The sequence below is a fragment of the Bidens hawaiensis genome, unplaced genomic scaffold (genome assembly GCF_021521415.1).
Source record: "Bidens hawaiensis isolate Kalapana, Puna unplaced genomic scaffold, B.hawaiensis_p1.1 tig00005307_1, whole genome shotgun sequence".
NCBI classification, from domain to species: Eukaryota; Viridiplantae; Streptophyta; class Magnoliopsida; order Asterales; family Asteraceae; genus Bidens; species Bidens hawaiensis.
In genome coordinates this window covers 1,521,810-1,539,780 of record NW_027491338.1, presented here as the reverse complement: position 1 = coordinate 1,539,780, position 17,971 = coordinate 1,521,810, and the positions used below count along the sequence as shown (strand labels likewise).

Genomic DNA, 17,971 nt, shown 5'->3' with positions numbered 1-17,971 from the left:
TATTTCAAGTTCAAAATATGCGTTACTCTGATGCGTGAATATAAAGTAGATAACTCAAACAATAGCACGTATTCACAAAAATAAAATCTAGTCAAACTGACACGTTATCACAAAAACATATTTAAAATACTAGATATGTATCATTTTCTCCATGCACACGTGTAATATACAATCTACATATAGAAAAAATGAACCATCATCTTGCTATATATACACCAAGCTTCACACATCATTCATCACACAATCAACAAACCATGAACATCTTTCTCCTCTTCACCTTCCTCTTCCTCGTATCATCATCTGCTTCGGCTCAAAACTGCGGCCGACAAGGTGGTAACGCGCCATGTTCGAATGGTAACTGTTGTAGCCAGTACGGGTACTGTGGTAACACTCCGGCTCATTGCTTACCGTCTAATAACTGCCAGTATCAGTGCACTGGTGGTACTAATCCACCGTCAACTGGCGGTGGTAGTGATGTTGGTTCGATCATTACTTCGTCCGTGTTTGATCAAATGCTTAAGTACCGAAACGATCCCAGATGCAAAGCGAATGGATTTTATGCTTATAGTGCTTTCATTAATGCTGCAAAGAGGTATAGTGGATTCGGGACAACTGGAAGTAATGATGACAAGAAGAGAGACCTTGCGGCTTTCTTAGCTCAGACCTCCCATGAAACGACAGGTATATTTTTAGCAATCAGCTGTATACACATCGTCTAATTAATATCTAATAGTTTGACTATGGACTCCCTATGGTCAAGATGAACGACCATTTGAATATTGTTCAAATGGTCAAATCTGAGCGGTAGTTTTTGAAGTTTTTTTAGTCAAAATGGCTGTTTGAGTGCTTTGTGAACGGCCGATTGATGGTGTACAATTCAGATGGAGGTGGTGTTGCTATAGCATGCCTTAACTTATTATTATTTTTATTTATTTATTATTTTTTAAGTAGACAGCTATATATGCACCGTCTGACATCTACTGTGATATTTTCAAAGTTTGACTTCTTATTTTAGAATGGCCATTTGAATGTTGTTCAAACTACCGTTCTAATCAGTATTTTTCAAAGTTTGACTTTTTAGTCATGTCTGAGTGTTTTGTGGACGATTGTTTAATGGTGTGAATTCAGATGGGGTGTTATTATTATTATTATTTAGATAGATGTTGGTGGTTGGGTTGATGTTTTATATGAATGCAAGTGATGATATATATTGATATGTGTAGGTGGATGGGCAACTGCACCAGATGGACCATATGCATGGGGATATTGCTTTGTAAGAGAACAAAACCAGGCCAATAGGTATTGTGACTCACCTGACTGGCCATGTCCTCAAAGCTATTATGGTAGAGGACCTATCCAACTATCTCAGTAAGTTCCTCCTATATAATATTTTCTTCACAAGTATTTTGTTTGCATATAATATTTATTCGTGTAAAACATCAACTTAACTCCGACATACTCAAAATCATGTAACCGGAATATGATTCGTTTAACTAATTTACCTAATTCATTTCATGGTTGACGGGTAGTGATCAAATATGTTAAGCGGAAAAATGCGATAAACAGGTTAATGGTTCTACATGTTTGTCAAACCGGTTGGTGGTTCGTTTTGGTTAACTAAATGGGTCGCTCCGAACACGGCTTATTTTATTAATATATTGTATGATATTTAAGTCAAAGTTTACACGAAAAGTCAAATCAAATATTAAATAACTTTAAAAGGTCACAAAAGTACTAAGTTGATTAATTAGGCATTAAAATGTAACCTAAATTAACATAGTTTCATTTTCATATACTAATATAGCATCCTAAGCCCTAACATTAATTGTGACAGCAACTACAACTACGGGTTGTTTGGAAGATCGATCGGAAGGGACTTGATCAACAATCCTGATCTTTTAGCGACCGACGCAACCTTATCTTTTCAGTCAGCAATATGGTACTGGATGACTCCACAAGGAAACAAACCATCAAGCCATGATGTTATCACTGGCAGGTGGACACCTTCAGCTGGTGACAGGTCAGCCGGCCGCGTGTCAGGCTACGGTGTCATCACAAACATCATCAACGGTGGTTTAGAATGTGGTCAGGGTCGAAATGATAAGGTGGAGGATAGAATCGGGTTTTACAGAAGGTATTGTAGCATTTTGGGAGTTGATCCTGGAACCAATCTTGATTGCTACAATCAAAGGCCTTTTGGTTAAAATAATCGGTCTTCTTACATGTAATGTGTAAGTTACAATAAACATGTTTATGTAATAAACCCATTTTTGTAATGGGCGCTTTAATCGGTTATCTAATAAATAAGACTATAATTATGGTTCAACATTTCAAGTTCAGTCTATAGTATGTTTAGCTATAATGGTCATCTAAAGTGTATGAGAACCATGATAACAAACGAGTGTTACGTTCATAACGTTTAATAAGAACGAATATGGTTAGAAAAATTAATGCAGCAAAGACGTAAGTGGATTTGGCAACGACCGGAAGTAGTGACAATAGGAAGAGAGATCTTGTGGCTTTCTTAGCTCAAACCTTCCATGAAACAAGTATAATTTTGATTTTATTTTTTGAGATAAATGTTGATGGTTGAGAACTTCAGATGATGTTATATGAATGCATGTGATGATGCAAAGTGTAGGCGGATGGCCAGGTGCACCAGATGGTCCATCTGCATAACTCGAACACGACTTGTTTATTAAGTGTGTTCCTATTTAACCGATTTATCAAATGTTTTAAATGGGTCGATGAATAGTAATCAAGTTGTAAGCATGTTAATCGGGTTGGTTAATTTTAAGAAAATGAGTTAAGCAGGTAATAAGTGGGTCAAAATTTCCTGCTAATACAATATTCAACATTTTTGACAGCAACTACAAGTATGGATTGTTTGGTTAAACTAATTGGTCTTGTTCTGTAATAAGTTCATTTCTGTAATGGGTATTTTAATCGCTATAAAATTATAATTCAACATTGCAAGTTCAGTCAATAGGATGTTTAATATAACAAGCATGGTAAAGAAAATTAATAATTAAAAAAAAATCTAAAGCACTAGTAACTATGCTGCTAGCATCTTAATAAACATAAACCTGTTGCAGAGTCAAATCTCTCTAAAAACTTTAAATCCAACACCATCACGAGTTAAAGCGTTCCTACATAACTTTAACCCAATTCACAAACATTAAATAACACCATCTAAACGGAAGTAAAGTTGTTTGGTTGCAAATCATCTTTTCGAAAGCTGATGATCGGAATCCTCAGAAACCAAAAAAACCATTCCAAGCAGTCATAGTTCATCAGCAAAAGTAGTAGTAATAATATTTAACAAAGCTTGAGGTCTTGTTTAGAAGTCCCTTCCTTTGTATGGCATTTCCTGTCACCAGCAACATTGGATAAAATAAGCCACACTCGTTAACGGGTCAATTAGACTTGTACTGTATTTTACTAAATAAGGTCTAAAGCTATATTATTAATCGGGCAAAGATCACGTAATGTAACCTTGAAAAAGCACGCATGCCATTGGGCACTCTCTCTATCATGTGAAGTAAAAATTATCAAACGGTCCAAATAAATGGAAATTTTCATATAAGCAAAACTGGGCAAATGCTTGCATGAACAAAAAAGTGGACCCGTCAACCCAACCCATTTTGACTTGTTGAAACTATTACTACCCATTTTGATTAGTCACGCTGTCACGTAACCAATCAACCCACCCATTTTGGCACTCTTTTATCATTTCTCAGAAAATGCTAAAAAATAATATTTCTTTAAGATCATTTTTTTCTAGATTGCCGGTATGTTGACTCTTCTAGAACTTTCTTTAAATTCGAGAAATGATTGGCTTTCTTACCGGAGGATAATTGGGCATGTAAGCCATCTGGCGATGCTGACCAAGAAGCGTCTGCTGATCATACTAAATCAATCAAACATAGCCCCAAATTAAATTCCACAAAAGAAAACTCAAAGGGTATAAAAGGATTCCTTGAATAGTCGAACCACATTCGTACCTGTGGGGGCACATTTGGCTGAAAATATGGCGGCTGTGATTAATACGATGTCATCTGGGGACCGTATACAACAGGCTGGTGTGGGGCAAATGTGGTTCCCATCTGCAAAAACAAATATTTACATAAATATCAACAGACGAACCATCTAACTGAACAATTATTTTTTACATGAAAATAGGCCAATTTGGGTAATAGTTTACTGTTAACGAGTCAACTTCAGCCCACTTTGACCATGTCAAAGTAAAACAAAATAAATTTTCGGGTTCATGATTATGTAGCAACTTACTCCAATGCCAACAGACACGCCTTGCATATGAGAGACATTTGGATAGTAGAATGAAGCATCAGACACAGGAGATTGGGCCCTTAAAAGGACTCTGCAATGGAACAAAACTCTTGGCATTTGGGTTCAGCCTGAATTCCTGTGGGAATATAAAGAGATAAAAGAAGATCATGCAATAGAGGATATATAAAAAGCATAATCTTTTCATTCAAAAATAAAATTAGCAGTCAGAAACTTAAAACATTATTAGCGGCAATTGCTGATAATAGAATACTTAATTCTAACCTTTGCATTAGGGTTCAATGTTGATTTTTCTGAACTCAGAGAACCCATTGATGAGCTAGGGGATAATCCAGAACTGCTTGCAGGTTGTGTACTAGACTCATGTATCTTGACAGCTTTTTCACCCTTTGATACTTCACTACAACTCATGGTTTCTTGGCCGGAATTAGACGGTGCATATGCAGTTGCATCTGCTGATAGTCCCTTTTCAGAGCTTTCTTTTTTAACATCTGAACAAGATTGAATCAAGAGAATGGTTCAGACTTCAGAATTCAGATTAATAACAAAAAATAAAAAAATCAAATAGGTTATATAGAAGATACTTGAGAGACACTAGTAATATTTCATAAATTCAGTTATACACAAAGCAGAACGCAAACATGCAACTGAAAGTTCATGTCTATCGTTACTTTTGCTTTTATTTTTTTATAAAAAATGAATACGAACACTAACCCTCTGATTTTACTGCCTCGTTTTGCTCATACAACTGCATTTTCAAAAAAAAAAAAAAGTTTTAATAGTTAGATTCTATAACAATTATTAAAAAAAAAAAAAAAAGAGTCACAAGCAAAAAGGATTAAACTACCATGTGCTTCCCAGCACCATCATTGGTGTCTTGAATCCTGAGGTAATTAATGAAAAGCACAGCAAATTATAAGCATAAAAAGAAAACAGTTGTATTCGGTTAACTGAACAAAACAGATTAAAAATGACGTAAAAAAAATTGCACGGCTCAACATATTAACAAGAACCTGTTCTCACTATCAGAAACATTTCCAAATGTTTCAATATTTTCTGAATCCCAAATGTCCTCATTTTCATCATAACCACTATCATCAGCACCACGAAAAACAGATGAATATTTAGTTTCCTCGTCAAGATCAAAGCCACTATGGAAGTGAATGCCTCTTTCCTGATATAGAAAAAGTACGCATGTAAGAATTTAGGGTAATAACTCATACATGAATAGACACGCATATACATGAGTGGATGAAAATCAGAAAGCAAAACCTTTTACCTCAGCTAAATGAAGATCTTGGGTATCCTCACCCTCAATTTCTCTAGCCAATCTTAGTGCCTCTTTTTCTCTCTCTTTCATCATGGGACCTCTATCAAGTTTTGTTGTATAAAGTTCCTCATCAAAGGTACTTGTTACTCCAAATAGTGCTGCATTTGTTTCAAATTGATCCCAGCCCCTATAAAAGTAAAAATGATTAAACACTTAAGAAAGGCTAGCACAACAATTTCTACCATAATCGATTAAGGACTACAGTTTACCATATGAATTTGTAAAATCAGATAAAAAGCATTAAGGGTGACAAAATAAACGGTATGAATATGAGGTAAAGAACTTAAAACCTATTCCAAGGACGGTCAAATGTATTGTCAAGCTCAGGACATTCTATGTTTTCATCATCCGGGACCCATGGTTCCAACTCTCTTTCCAGCTCAACATGTCGAGAACGAGATATTGAGGAATCTGTCATAATGTCTTGCTGTTTTTCATGCTGGAAGTCATTGGTCAACCCGTCCCTTGTAACCGGTAAACTCTGCTCTTGTGAATCACAAAATGGAAAATATCAGTTCATATAAGCAAAATGACAAAGGTATGAATATGAAGTTTAAAAACCAGAAACAAACAAACCTTTGCTACAATTTGCACAAGGTCTTTAGATGGTATGATTAAAGTTTTTGAAGGGGTTTTGTTAACAGAATTTGATATGTTTTTCTGTTCTTGGGAAGAACCAGCATTTATCATGCAGGCCATCTTCAAGATTATTCCTGAAAAAAGATAACCAAGCAGATCAGATACAGTAACGGATCTAATTCCATTCGTATTAACTAACAAAACGTTTCAAAAAATTACCAAAATCATTTTCTGCATTTGTGGCGTGAAATACTCCTGAGTACACTGATCCATCATTGACCTGCACTTCCACCTGATGTCCGATTAGACACGTTGTTAAATAAACAAGTCGTTCTTGTGACGAGCTATCAACTTCCCCTTTGTCTCCTGTTGGTAAACCAAAAAAAAAAGTTAGAACAGTGAGTATGAAAGTCATTAGCGACTGAACCAGAAAATTCAACCTGAAGTGAACCATTGGTTGAAGTTTAACTGTCCCGACTGTGATGTACCATCCACTCTCTGCCAATTGAATCCATTTGCGGAGGGCCTCGGTGGTCCAACTTGTTGCAGATTCATTCTTAACCCAAACTTATTAAAGAACTAGATACTGTAAAAGTATATCAATTTAGTAAGTGGCAAAATAGAAAACACTAAGTTTATGTTTGGTTAGACCATACACGTTAACATTGTGCACCACGTAACAAGAAAAGGTTAAGAGCATATGTGATTCCATCAAAATGGTATTTTTAATGATTAATATGAGATGAGAGGGTTAGGCGGGATTGAAAGAGTTGCCTCTCTGAGGTCATGACCCATGATAGAAGTTTGTGGAGACGCAGGATTAGGGAGCTGTTAGCGAGTCGACCCAAGTCGAACCGATGGGTTCGAGCTCGAAATTAAACGAGGCAGCTCAGCTAGGCTCGAGCCGAGCTGAGCTTGGGACGAGTTTGGCTTGGTTACAAAAACGAAACAACTCGGCTCAGGTTGTTTCAAATCAAGTATTTTTAGCTAGTTTTATTCGATGCACGATATATTTCGGGATTATGCTTTGTATGCAGCAGGTGTTATCTAGAGCCGAAAGTCTCACTCGAAGCAACCGATGTATTGGCAACACTTAATGCATACTATAAAACCCTAATTACCACAAATTAACACACATTATGGCATCTAAACCCTTGGAATCAAGTTGCATGTAAACGTTAAACATCAATTCACAGAGCTAATAGGCAAACACAATCGATATCAAAACCCTAAAGCTTAATATATATACATGCATACATACCGATTTTGTATCTAATTGCAGGGCGGAAAATAGAGCGAAGCTTACCGGCGATTAAACGGAAGAAGAAGAACAAATAAACAAAAGAATCGAATGAATTTGAGAACACCGAATTATTATTATTATTATTTATATATAAATATAACTAAATATTGTTTTGATTTTGGGTTTTGTGTGATTTGGGGCTAAGTTAGGGTTTGATAACTAACGGTTGTATCCGAATTATGTTAAACGGGGTAAAAGACCCGGCCCGATTTCTAATCAGATCCATGTGTTATGAATGCAAAACATCCTATATAACTCGGGGTTATGTTTGTGGGTTTTATGAATTATCGATTTCAAACCGGTTTCTACATAATTAGTTTCAAACCGGTTCAGTTTTCGAGTCAGTTCGGTTAACCGGTTTATTTACCCACCTCTATATGAATGTATATACGCACAGAAAAATAGTTTCAGGGGTCAAATACATTTTTTTCTTAACATGAAAACAATAAGAACAAATTTGTTATTATTAAGTTTGTTTTTATTTATTTATAATTGTTGCTGTTATTTTTTGTTCATGTTTGTTGATTTCCGATTATGAGACGAGATAAGTATTTGTTGATTTACATTTTGTTATTACTAGGTTTTTTTTTCTTATGTTATTATAATTATTTGTTGTTATTGTTTTGTTGCTGATTTTGATTATTTTGTTGTTATTATTAGGTTTATTTGTTATTATAAACCATTGCTTATGTAAATTGGTATTGTAGCTGGTATTGTTTCCTGCGTTCTCATTTTTTTGTAAATCAATATTGTTTTATAAGTTATCATGTTAAGATTGTTTTGCACATAAACATTCCCCTAGAAAAATAATTGTAAACCAGTTGAAAGTTATATCAAGTATATCTTCTGATTTATAATAATATGGTATTTGATTTCTAGCTATATATAAACATACTTGCTTGATTTTTAAGAGTCTTGTCTAATTTTCTTTATTATTTCATAAACGAGTTTTCATAGCGGGGTTTGTGACATAAAAAATACAAACCACCTGTAAATGTCTTAAAATATTAACCCTACTCAAATCATAAATGAAAAAAAATGATCGTTTTACGACGGGACCATTAATCGAACAAAAAGTAAATGTAAAAGCTTGTGAATTAAGCTTTGTGAGGATGAATCATCCACAGTATCTAAAGAAATGCATGGTACAACTATATTATGCACAAAAGTAAAGAAATAGTAACCATGTGAGGAGAACCATATTTGATAAATAATAGATGATAGATCTATTTTGATGTGTTTATAATATATTTGTCATATGTTTTAAGCAATATGTGATGAATTTTAAGGAAATTAAATTACACAAGGTAACTCACTTCATAGTTGGCATTTTTGTTCTACTTTTACTCCGTATATACAAGTGTGCAATATGTGATGAATTTTAAGGAAATTAAATTACACAAGTTAACTCACTTCATTGTTGGCATTTTTGTTCTACTTTTACTCCGTATATACAAGTGTGTCTCTTGATATATTCTATAATGTTTGTGCTCGAATAAAGTTTATTGCTGAATTTTTAACATTTCGTGTTTTTCAAATACCCCATCCAATTGTTAAAAATACCGTCTAACTTTTTGTATGATTTAGATTTTTGAACTTGATTTGTAACATCTGGTCATTTTAAAAAAAAATTGTAGGAGATGATCGTCACTACACACTAGCAGTTAATAAAAGTCAAATATGTTATGTCAAACTAAAAAAACCAGTATAATGATAGTATAATGGTGTTGAGTTTGGTTCTTTCTCGCAATTTGGACATATAATTGACATGGCGTGGACCATGCTCTGATGCTCATATCAAGCTCACTTTGAAGTATTATCCATATTTGCTTGAAAGTGTAATATAAAGTATTCAATTTTGTTTTATATAGAAAAGCATTATAAACATTAAGAGAACCAAACATTACGTGAATTTTGATGCTAACAAGTTAAAAGTCACATACATTCAGTAACTTCATTTTTTTACCCTTTTGTCACTGAATTAATTCATACGCAATGTAAATGAATGTTAAATCAAGAAACGCAAGTGTGTGTCGGACCCTTGAGGAGGGGATTCTTAGTTTTTATTTATATAAAAAATTAGCTTTAGAGCCCATGTAACACACGAGATAATCCAAATAATAAAATTATAAATAAAGCAAATAAGTGCATACTGTATATTGATAAATGATTACATCTATACTTATATCTATACCTTGTGTACATAAATTGATTTTATTTATATCAGAAAATGATTTTTTTTTCAAAAAAAATAAACTTAATAAAACATAATAATAATAATAATAATAATAATAATAATAATAATAATGCAAGTACAAAAACATACCTGAGAACGGTTCATCTATTAGAAATTTGATTCTCAATATCATATACATATAATTGAAAGAATTTTGGTTATAAACCAATTTCAAAAAAAAAATTCATACAATAATAGTTCAGAGCTACACCATGAAAATGATTTTTATAATTTTGAGTGGGCTTCTCGACTTTGCCATAATAACAACACATAAAAATAACACGCTAACTTGTTCAATTTTGTTAATGTTTTGATTCACTTAAGCATAATTTTGTATGACATGTTTCACACATTTTAATCACCATTAAAAGAAAAGTCAATGCTGACACAAATGTTTCAAATTTGATAAAAGTTAGAAGCATTGATAGGCCTGGAGGTAGCATGTCGAAAGTGTTCGCCGTTTTTTTTTTAAATTTTAATAGTTGTTAGAAAAATAGTCAGTTAGCCAAATCCCGAATCTTTTCATTATTTCCAAAAGGGGCATTTACATATATCCCCTTATTAAGTACCCTTATTACATATTCACCCAAATCTTAAAAATCAATTACATATTTCCCCTTCCTAAATCACCATTATTACATATTTATCCATTTTATTAAAAATTAAATATTAAATGGCTATTTTACCCTTAATAAACTTATTAAGGAAATGTTTATACATATCCCCTTCCTAGAACATAAGAGCATTCTCATCCAACCCTTATATTATGTGAGGAGTGTTTTTATAATTTAGAGAGTGATTCAGGGTGTTGTGAGTGAAAAGTTTTATATTTTAGAAAAAGTAGTGATTTTTTTGTATATTTGAAAAGTTACTGTTCATCCCATATAATTTTTTAATGTATTTTGAAAGTGGTTGTGAGTGAATGAAAGAGAAAAGGTAATGATAAAAGATATAAAAAGTATTATTTAATTGAAATTGAGAGAGAAAGTATAGTGAGTTTTAGTTTAATTTTTAGTTTAGAGATAGGGGGTGGGATGAGAATGCTCTAAGTCGGCGTTAAGACGCTTCAATTTTATAGTGTCGAACATAAAAAGATATTCGGGTATGTCGATGGTGCGAGTCGAGTAAGTAAACTTTCACTAAACACATAAACTTGTTCACGTTGTGACCCAAAACAGCATAGATGTAGACCGTAATTATTAAAAACTTGCAAGTAGCAAATCAACATTAATTAGAACAACTGACAGAAATATGCTTGCTTAAACATAAATTCTGAATTAAGTGCGGCAGCAACGGATTCGGTGGTGAATGCGATTAAAGAGAGTTCGAGGTGGTGTTGGAGGAAATGTGTGATGTGAAGAAGGGTATTGTTAAAGGAATTTGGGGAATTGTAAATCAAAAAGGATAAAAGGAGTAAATTCTTAATTAAATATAAAATGGGGATATATGTAATTGATTTTGATAAAAGGATAAAAAGAATAAAATGTAATTAACTTGTACCACACAATTTATTTACCAACTTTTGATCTATAACAATCAAATTTAAGTCCCACAAAAAATCTGAAACAATCATTGATAAAAAAAATCGAGAAACTAACTATGATAAACTGTATTATATATGAAAGTGAATGGTATATATTATTTACATTTTAACATATACATAGTTTAGTAAATTAACTAGAAAAAAATGGATAGATTTAAAGCATATATTTATAATTTATAAGAATATTAATTTTATAAAAGATATAGTATATATAATAAAATAGAATTTAAAGAAAAGTGAATAATTTAATCATGTTATATATATAAAATAAATTGAGTGTAAAAAGATAGTGAATAATTATTGATCTATGACATAATTGTTAGTTTGGAGGGGAAAAAGTTATAAGTTTTAACTACAAACTAACACGTGTCCACATTTATTTTACTTTATTAAAATATAGGTAGATAAAAATATTTCAATAGCACCTCTAAAATGTAATCTAATTTTCATTTACTCTTTAAACGTTTAAAAGTTGCTATAGAGTCGATAAACGTTAAGTAACTTACTATAATGGTTGTTTCATATGGATTTTATATTTTCTATTACCTTGTTGCCTTCGTAAAATGTACCATCGTGATTGTTGGGACCAGGATTCTTGATCCTTAAAGATCCACTATCTTTGGCATTCGCTGATAACTGTTACCTGGACTAAGGATCCTGCTTGGATCAAGGATCCTCAACAGTTGACTTCAAATGTGTTTTAATCTGTTCTTTGCCGGTATGGAAATACGTTCACCGGAAAGCCTATTTTTGCAGGGGATATATTTTAGCAAGTCCTTCCAGCTCGTCCACGCTCGTGAACGGTCATGAAGAAATGGTAAACAAACGTGGCTGAGTTTATAGCGAAAGTGTGTTAATATCCGTTGTAAACATTTTGTATTTATATACATTGAATTATGGCTGATCACACACAACACTTTAGCATATTTAGAATCCTCAGCAATAACACTTTGTACTCACGATTAGCTTTAGTTCCAACCATTGTAATCTTTTTGAGCTTAATATAATCGGTAGTGATAGTTTTTACTACCCGAGGTTTTTATGCCGTCGGGGTACTAGTTACCAAGGGCTTTTCCTCGTATAAATCTCGTTGTTCATCTCTTAGAATTATCATTTTGTTCATATTATTCATACAAGCATCGTTCCTCACAAACTAATTTGGTTACTTGATCCTTAAGCCGATTTTTGACCAAAACAATTTGGCGCCCATCGTGGGGCCATTGGTGCTTTAATCCCGAAAGTTTCTACCTTTATACAATTCCTAAACTCAAAGTTATCACCTAATGGACTCTCAAGGAAAAGCTGTTTCTACAACGCTGCATCAATTGTTTCGGCTCAAGTGTCTTTGCCACCACTACCTTCCTCTACGAAGCCACAAAAGCCCATAACTGTTGCTCAGAAGAAGGAGACTGCCGTTTTTTCCGGATCAAAATCCACTACTACCTCCCAAACGGTAACTACTAACAATGATGTTTCTGTTCTATGTGCGCAGATGAAAAGCTATATGGAGCAAGAGAACAAGACCAACCAGAGGATCCTCCATGAGATTAAGGAAATCAAGAGAACTAGGAAGACTGCTGAAGAGGCAAGTCCTATCATCCCGAGAATACTTGACTTCAGCACTCTAGATTTCCCAGGTCAAAGGTGCCCAGCATCCTCTTATCCTCAACAGGGATCCTCGGATCTCTTCCAGAAAGGATACTCTACCCAGTATTCGCAAGGATCATCTATCCTTCAATAGGGATCCTCAAGTCAACACTTAAGATCCTCCAGCCACCATTCACAAGGATCCTTCACCTTCTAGTCTGGACCCACAGGTTTCCGTCAAGGATCCTCTACCCATTAGCTTCAAGGATCCTCTGTCTTTCAACCAGGATCCTTGGGCTTCCAGACAGAATCCATCGTTCATCAGCATCTAGGATCCTACTATCCTTATGGGAAAGAACCTTTGAATGAGCCACGATCAAGGCCAATTGAGGTCCACGAATGGGACTTCATACCCATGCAGACCAATGCTCCTGCTGGACCAACTCTCGACACTGAGACAATATATCCCGGACACAGCTATGGAGTGGGATCTTTTGATCACACAAGAGGTAACATTTACAGTAACTTATCTTTTGGCACTAATCATGGTGGTATGCAGGATACAGGGATCAATCAAACTATAGCCCGTAAGCTACATAAGCTCAAGGATATGATATCCAGTGTACCAGGAGTCGTCAAACCCATCCCGGAGTTACCAGCAGGAAGTCATAACATATCCATATTTGCTTCTCCAATTTGTGATGCTGAAAAACCAAAGCGCTTCACTGCCCCTAGCATGAAGCTGTATGATGGGTCCACTGATCCAGAGGAACACGTAGCCTTATACCGAGAAAGGATGGAGATTAATCCTATTCCAGAAAAACTGAAGGAAGCTTGCTTGTGCAAAGGCTTTGAATCAACACTAACAGGATCTGCCCTCAAATGGCTACTAAGTCTTCCTCCTTATTCAATTACTTCCTTTTCTCATTTGATCAATCTGTTTAATAGTCAATTTTCATGCAGTAGATCCTTTGAAAAGTTAACTAGCGATTTATATAGGATTGTCCAACCTCGTGGGGAACCTCTTAGGCAGTTCCTTACTAGGTTTGGAAGAGAGGCCTTGGAGATTCCAAACCTGGATGTCCCAACAGCTATTGAGGCATTCAAAATGGGGTTACAAAAGGACTATCCATTTTATCAAGATCTTGTTATGACCCCCTGCAGGAACTTAGATGAACTCTGAAATAGAGCTTTAAGATTCATCAGGTTGGAGGAGGATCAGAGGATACAAGATCAACTGAACACTTCGACAAAAAATGAATCTCAAGACAAGAGACAAGGATCCTACTTCAGGAATAACAACTCCAAACCAAATGGCCAAAAGATCAATGCTGTTAAGCAAGAAGAGGACGATGAAGATTGCCCAAGGATATCCGATTACTGCTTTTCTGTAGATATGGGAGGAGTAATGCTTGCTATTAGGAACTTGGGTGACAAAGCAAGATGACCAAGGAAAAATGAGAAGGCACCCCCAAGATAAATCAAAATGGTGTGCTTTTCACGAAGACTTCGGTCACGTGACGGAAGACTATATAGCCTTGAGAAAGGAGATAAGCTATCTCCTCAGCAAAGGCTACCTCAAGGAACTGTTTGGAAGAAAGAAGTCCAGGACCCAGGATCCTGAACCGGTCCCAGAAAAGGCTGATCCACCTCCCCCAGATGCTCAAGTTATCAATATGATCTTTGGAGGATCTGGAATATGCGGAACTTCTTATTCTGCTGCAAAGAAGCACGCCAAAAGAGTGTAAATCGAAGAATGGTGAAAGGCCCATCAGAACTTCTACAACAGTTGAGCAAAAAGTCATCTCTTTCAATGAGGATGATCGAATCAACGTCCAGGATTCTCATCACGACGGTTTGGTCGTTACTTTGTTTATTTCTAACCATTATGTTCGTAGGATCCTCATCGATGGCGGGAGTTCGATAAACATCATTCAGCTAGAAGTGCTCAGAAAGATGAATATTCTAGAATCTGAAATTGCCCCAAGATCCTCGGTCCTCATGGGATTCAGTGGAGAGAAAAAGAACACACTGGGAGACATTAAACTTCCCTTATATATAGAGGGAGTAAATTCTGTTAAAAAATTTTGTGTTATCGATACTTTGTCTTGTTTCAATGTTATTCTTGGCAGGACTTGGATACACGAAATGAAGGCAGTTCCCTCTACTTACCATCAATGTGTGAAATTGCCTACCCCATGGGGAATAGTGAAGATCGAAAGCGACCAACAAGACGCCAATGATTTCTATACTTCTTTAATGAAGCCTACAAAGAAGCTAAGGGAAGCATAGCAATTACAGAAAGCAAGAAGGAACGTCATGGAGACTAGGGAACAATATTCTAAGGAAGTAGTCTTGCACCCAAAGGATCCTGACGACAAAGTCCTAGTAGAAATTCAAGAATCCATCGAGAAGGATCTAGTATCCTTCCTACAACGGAGAAAATCAACTTTGCATGGAAACATGAAGATATGACAGGTATTTCTAAGGACGTTATAACTCATAAACTTGGAATTGTTCCATCTTTCAGGCCTGTTCACCAAAAAAGAAGGAAGTTTGCCCTGGAAAGAAATGCAATCATCCAGGAAGAGGTACAGAAGTTATTAAAGGCAGGTATGATTAGGGAGATAAAGTATCCAAAATGGTTAGCCAATGTGGTTGTTGTTCAAAAGAAAAATGGAAAGTGGAGGATATGTGTCGACTTTACTGATTTGAATAAGGCATGTCACAAGGATCCTTTCCCTCTCCCCCACATTGACACCATGGTGGATGCTACCGCAGGGCATGAAATGCTGACTTTTATGGATGCTTCATCCGGATTTCAGCAAATCCAGATGGAACCATCTGATCAAGAGGATAAAACATTTATAACCCCTACGGGCATATATTGTTATATTTCTATGTCGTTTGGTCTTAGAAATGCAGCTACCATATATCAAAGGCTGCTTAATATGATGTTTAAGGATCAGTTAGGAGACACCATGGAAGTCTATATTGATGACATGGTAGTGAAATCGAAGAAGACTGAAGACCATCTTAAGGATTTTGTCACACCCTCAAAATCCACTAACGGAGTTTTACCGTCAGAGGGTGTGAACTAACAGGATCGGAATCATTAGTTATAATCAAACCATAAAAACGTTTAAATGAAAATAAGTGCGGAAGCGTAAAACCATAGAAACAATGTTACGTCACGCAGGACGATTTAAAACCAATGATAACAGTTAAAAGTAAGTTTGCATAGTTAAAAGTTTATCAAGCAATGCATGTTCCTAAACCGCGCGCCCGCCTCGGCTACCTAAGAATAACATACTAAAAGTGTCAACACAAGGTTGGTGAGTTCACAAGTTTAAATAAAAATAAAGCGTTCAGCGTTTGCGTTCAGCGTTGTGCGTTACAGCGTTTTGCGTTACAGCGTTTTGCATTACAGATAGTGTTATGTCAATTATATATCGATAGGTGGCTAGTCTATACAACAAGTATTACTAAGTGTTCGACACCGAAGCTGACTCGTTTATTAAGTGCCTTGTCACCAGGTCATCCAGACCATGGTACGTGTTAGCCAAAATTACACCCGCTCGACCTCCAATCGAGTTTAGCGTTGGGTGGGGTTTGTCAAACCCAGTAGTACTACTCAACAGTGACTCGCTATTCAAAATATTAACCGGTTCGATGTGTAGGACTTCAAATGTTTCGTTTGCCACTTAGCCTTTACAAGTGATATATAATTTATAACAAAATCTTAAATGCGTTGTGGAGTATGTTATCTCCCCCAAGTGAAAAGCGTTTGAAAACAGTTTAAAGAGGGGAAAGTGAAACTCACTGTTTGCGAAGAAATTCCCAAATTAAATCACCAAGATGCGCGTCACAGAAAAACTCTCTCTAGCGTTCTAAAACAACAAAGAGATTTTTCTAAGTGTCGGAATATTATCGAGTCTCTAGACCCGGCACATAATACCTATGCACATAACATGTTTCGTGTTTCGTTTGTGAATCGTGTGTGACTTTAACAAGTATTTTTGTGACACATTACATGTGTAAGCAATCATATACGTGTCATGTATTCATAAAGTACATCACTATCAATTATTCCCCGTAAGGGCATTTTGGTCAACAAATAACAATTAACTAGCCATTATTCCCCATGAGGGCAATTTGGTCAAATCATGGCAATCAATTAGCAATTATTCCCCGCAAGGGTATTTTGGTCAAAACAAAACAATTATATAGCAAGTATCATGTTTCATGCATTTTTACACACTCAGCAGCTAGTTTTACCGAGACAGAAATTCTACTTGAAAGATTGTACTATTCCACTGATCATAGCATCTCAATTAATTTACCAAAAATCATCACAGAAGCATATATGTCTCAGGTTTCCAGAACATATTTTATTATATTTTTATTCCACATAGTTTTCTCACAATCATCAAATCATTACAGCAAACTCATAACAGTCAAATTCATGCGCAACGGAATTTTATTTGCAATTCCCGTTAAACGAAAAATCCAATAAATGCAAGACCACTTGGGTTAGGTTCCTAACTCAATAAGTCAACTTCCAGAAGTGGAACCAACCCAATTGGTCTCGTAGTTCATGAGATATAACATTTACAACACAACCTAACAGCAGATCTAACAGCTCAGCTTTGCACAATGTTTTTGTAAAATCATAAAAGTTAACTTCTACTTGTTCAAAAATTACAAGTTTATATTATTTAGAAACTAGACTCAACCTAGTTTACTGTAGTACCAATAATCTCAACCAATTTTCACCTTTACACTTCGTTACAGTCACTTAAACATCAATAATACATTCTGTCCAGAAACTGTTTGCATCCAAACTCAACATAATAACAATCTATGAACTATCATGCATTCATATAACCCTCTAGACTCCATAAACACCATCCATGCACATCAATTACATATTACATACATGATTAGGGTTTTCGTTTGAACTCAAATCAAAGACACAACAATTAACATGTAACAACATCCAATCTAGTTATCAAATCATCAATTAATCAACAACAATCATATTAACTACATACACTCATAAAATCGGCAGCTAGGGTTTGTGAT

The 17,971-nt window shown here is 35.2% G+C and overlaps 2 protein-coding genes across 2 annotated transcripts; one reads left to right on the top strand and one right to left on the bottom strand.

The window, feature by feature from the left end:
* The first annotated feature begins 218 nt into the window (after positions 1-218).
* LOC143629585 (endochitinase-like) lies at positions 219-2,303 on the top strand. Its single transcript, XM_077098826.1, has 3 exons — positions 219-681; positions 1,224-1,368; positions 1,835-2,303. Exons 1-3 carry the CDS (start codon positions 255-257, stop codon positions 2,202-2,204), a joined length of 942 nt encoding a protein of 313 aa, XP_076954941.1. The 5' UTR covers positions 219-254; the 3' UTR covers positions 2,205-2,303.
* Positions 2,304-4,004: 1,701 nt separating this feature from the next.
* LOC143629581 (polyadenylate-binding protein-interacting protein 4-like) lies at positions 4,005-6,859 on the bottom strand. The gene is made up of 11 exons (XM_077098819.1): positions 6,658-6,859; positions 6,437-6,583; positions 6,215-6,351; positions 5,929-6,119; positions 5,588-5,765; positions 5,322-5,482; positions 5,156-5,192; positions 5,023-5,056; positions 4,573-4,799; positions 4,291-4,426; positions 4,005-4,106 (listed from the first exon to the last, which is right to left on the bottom strand). Exons 1-10 carry the CDS (start codon positions 6,770-6,772, stop codon positions 4,349-4,351), a joined length of 1,305 nt encoding a protein of 434 aa, XP_076954934.1. The 5' UTR covers positions 6,773-6,859; the 3' UTR covers positions 4,005-4,106; positions 4,291-4,348.
* Between the last annotated feature and the right edge of the window lie 11,112 nt (positions 6,860-17,971).

Bases quoted from the DNA above. Each gene is read 5' to 3' on its own strand.
- LOC143629585 (XM_077098826.1), top strand. From the start codon at position 255: ATGAACATCTTTCTCCTCTTCACCTTCCTCTTCCTCGTATCATCATCT. The intron at 682-1,223 runs GTATATTTTTAG...TGATATGTGTAG, and splicing joins GACCTCCCATGAAACGACAG to GTGGATGGGCAACTGCACCA. The intron at 1,369-1,834 runs GTAAGTTCCTCC...TAATTGTGACAG, and splicing joins GGACCTATCCAACTATCTCA to CAACTACAACTACGGGTTGT.
- LOC143629581 (XM_077098819.1), bottom strand. From the start codon at position 6,772: ATGAATCTGCAACAAGTTGGACCACCGAGGCCCTCCGCAAATGGATTC. The intron at 6,352-6,436 runs GTAATTTTTTGA...ATCTTTTTTCAG, and splicing joins AAATGCAGAAAATGATTTTG to GAATAATCTTGAAGATGGCC. The intron at 5,057-5,155 runs GTAGTTTAATCC...TTGAAAATGCAG, and splicing joins ATGGTGCTGGGAAGCACATG to TTGTATGAGCAAAACGAGGC.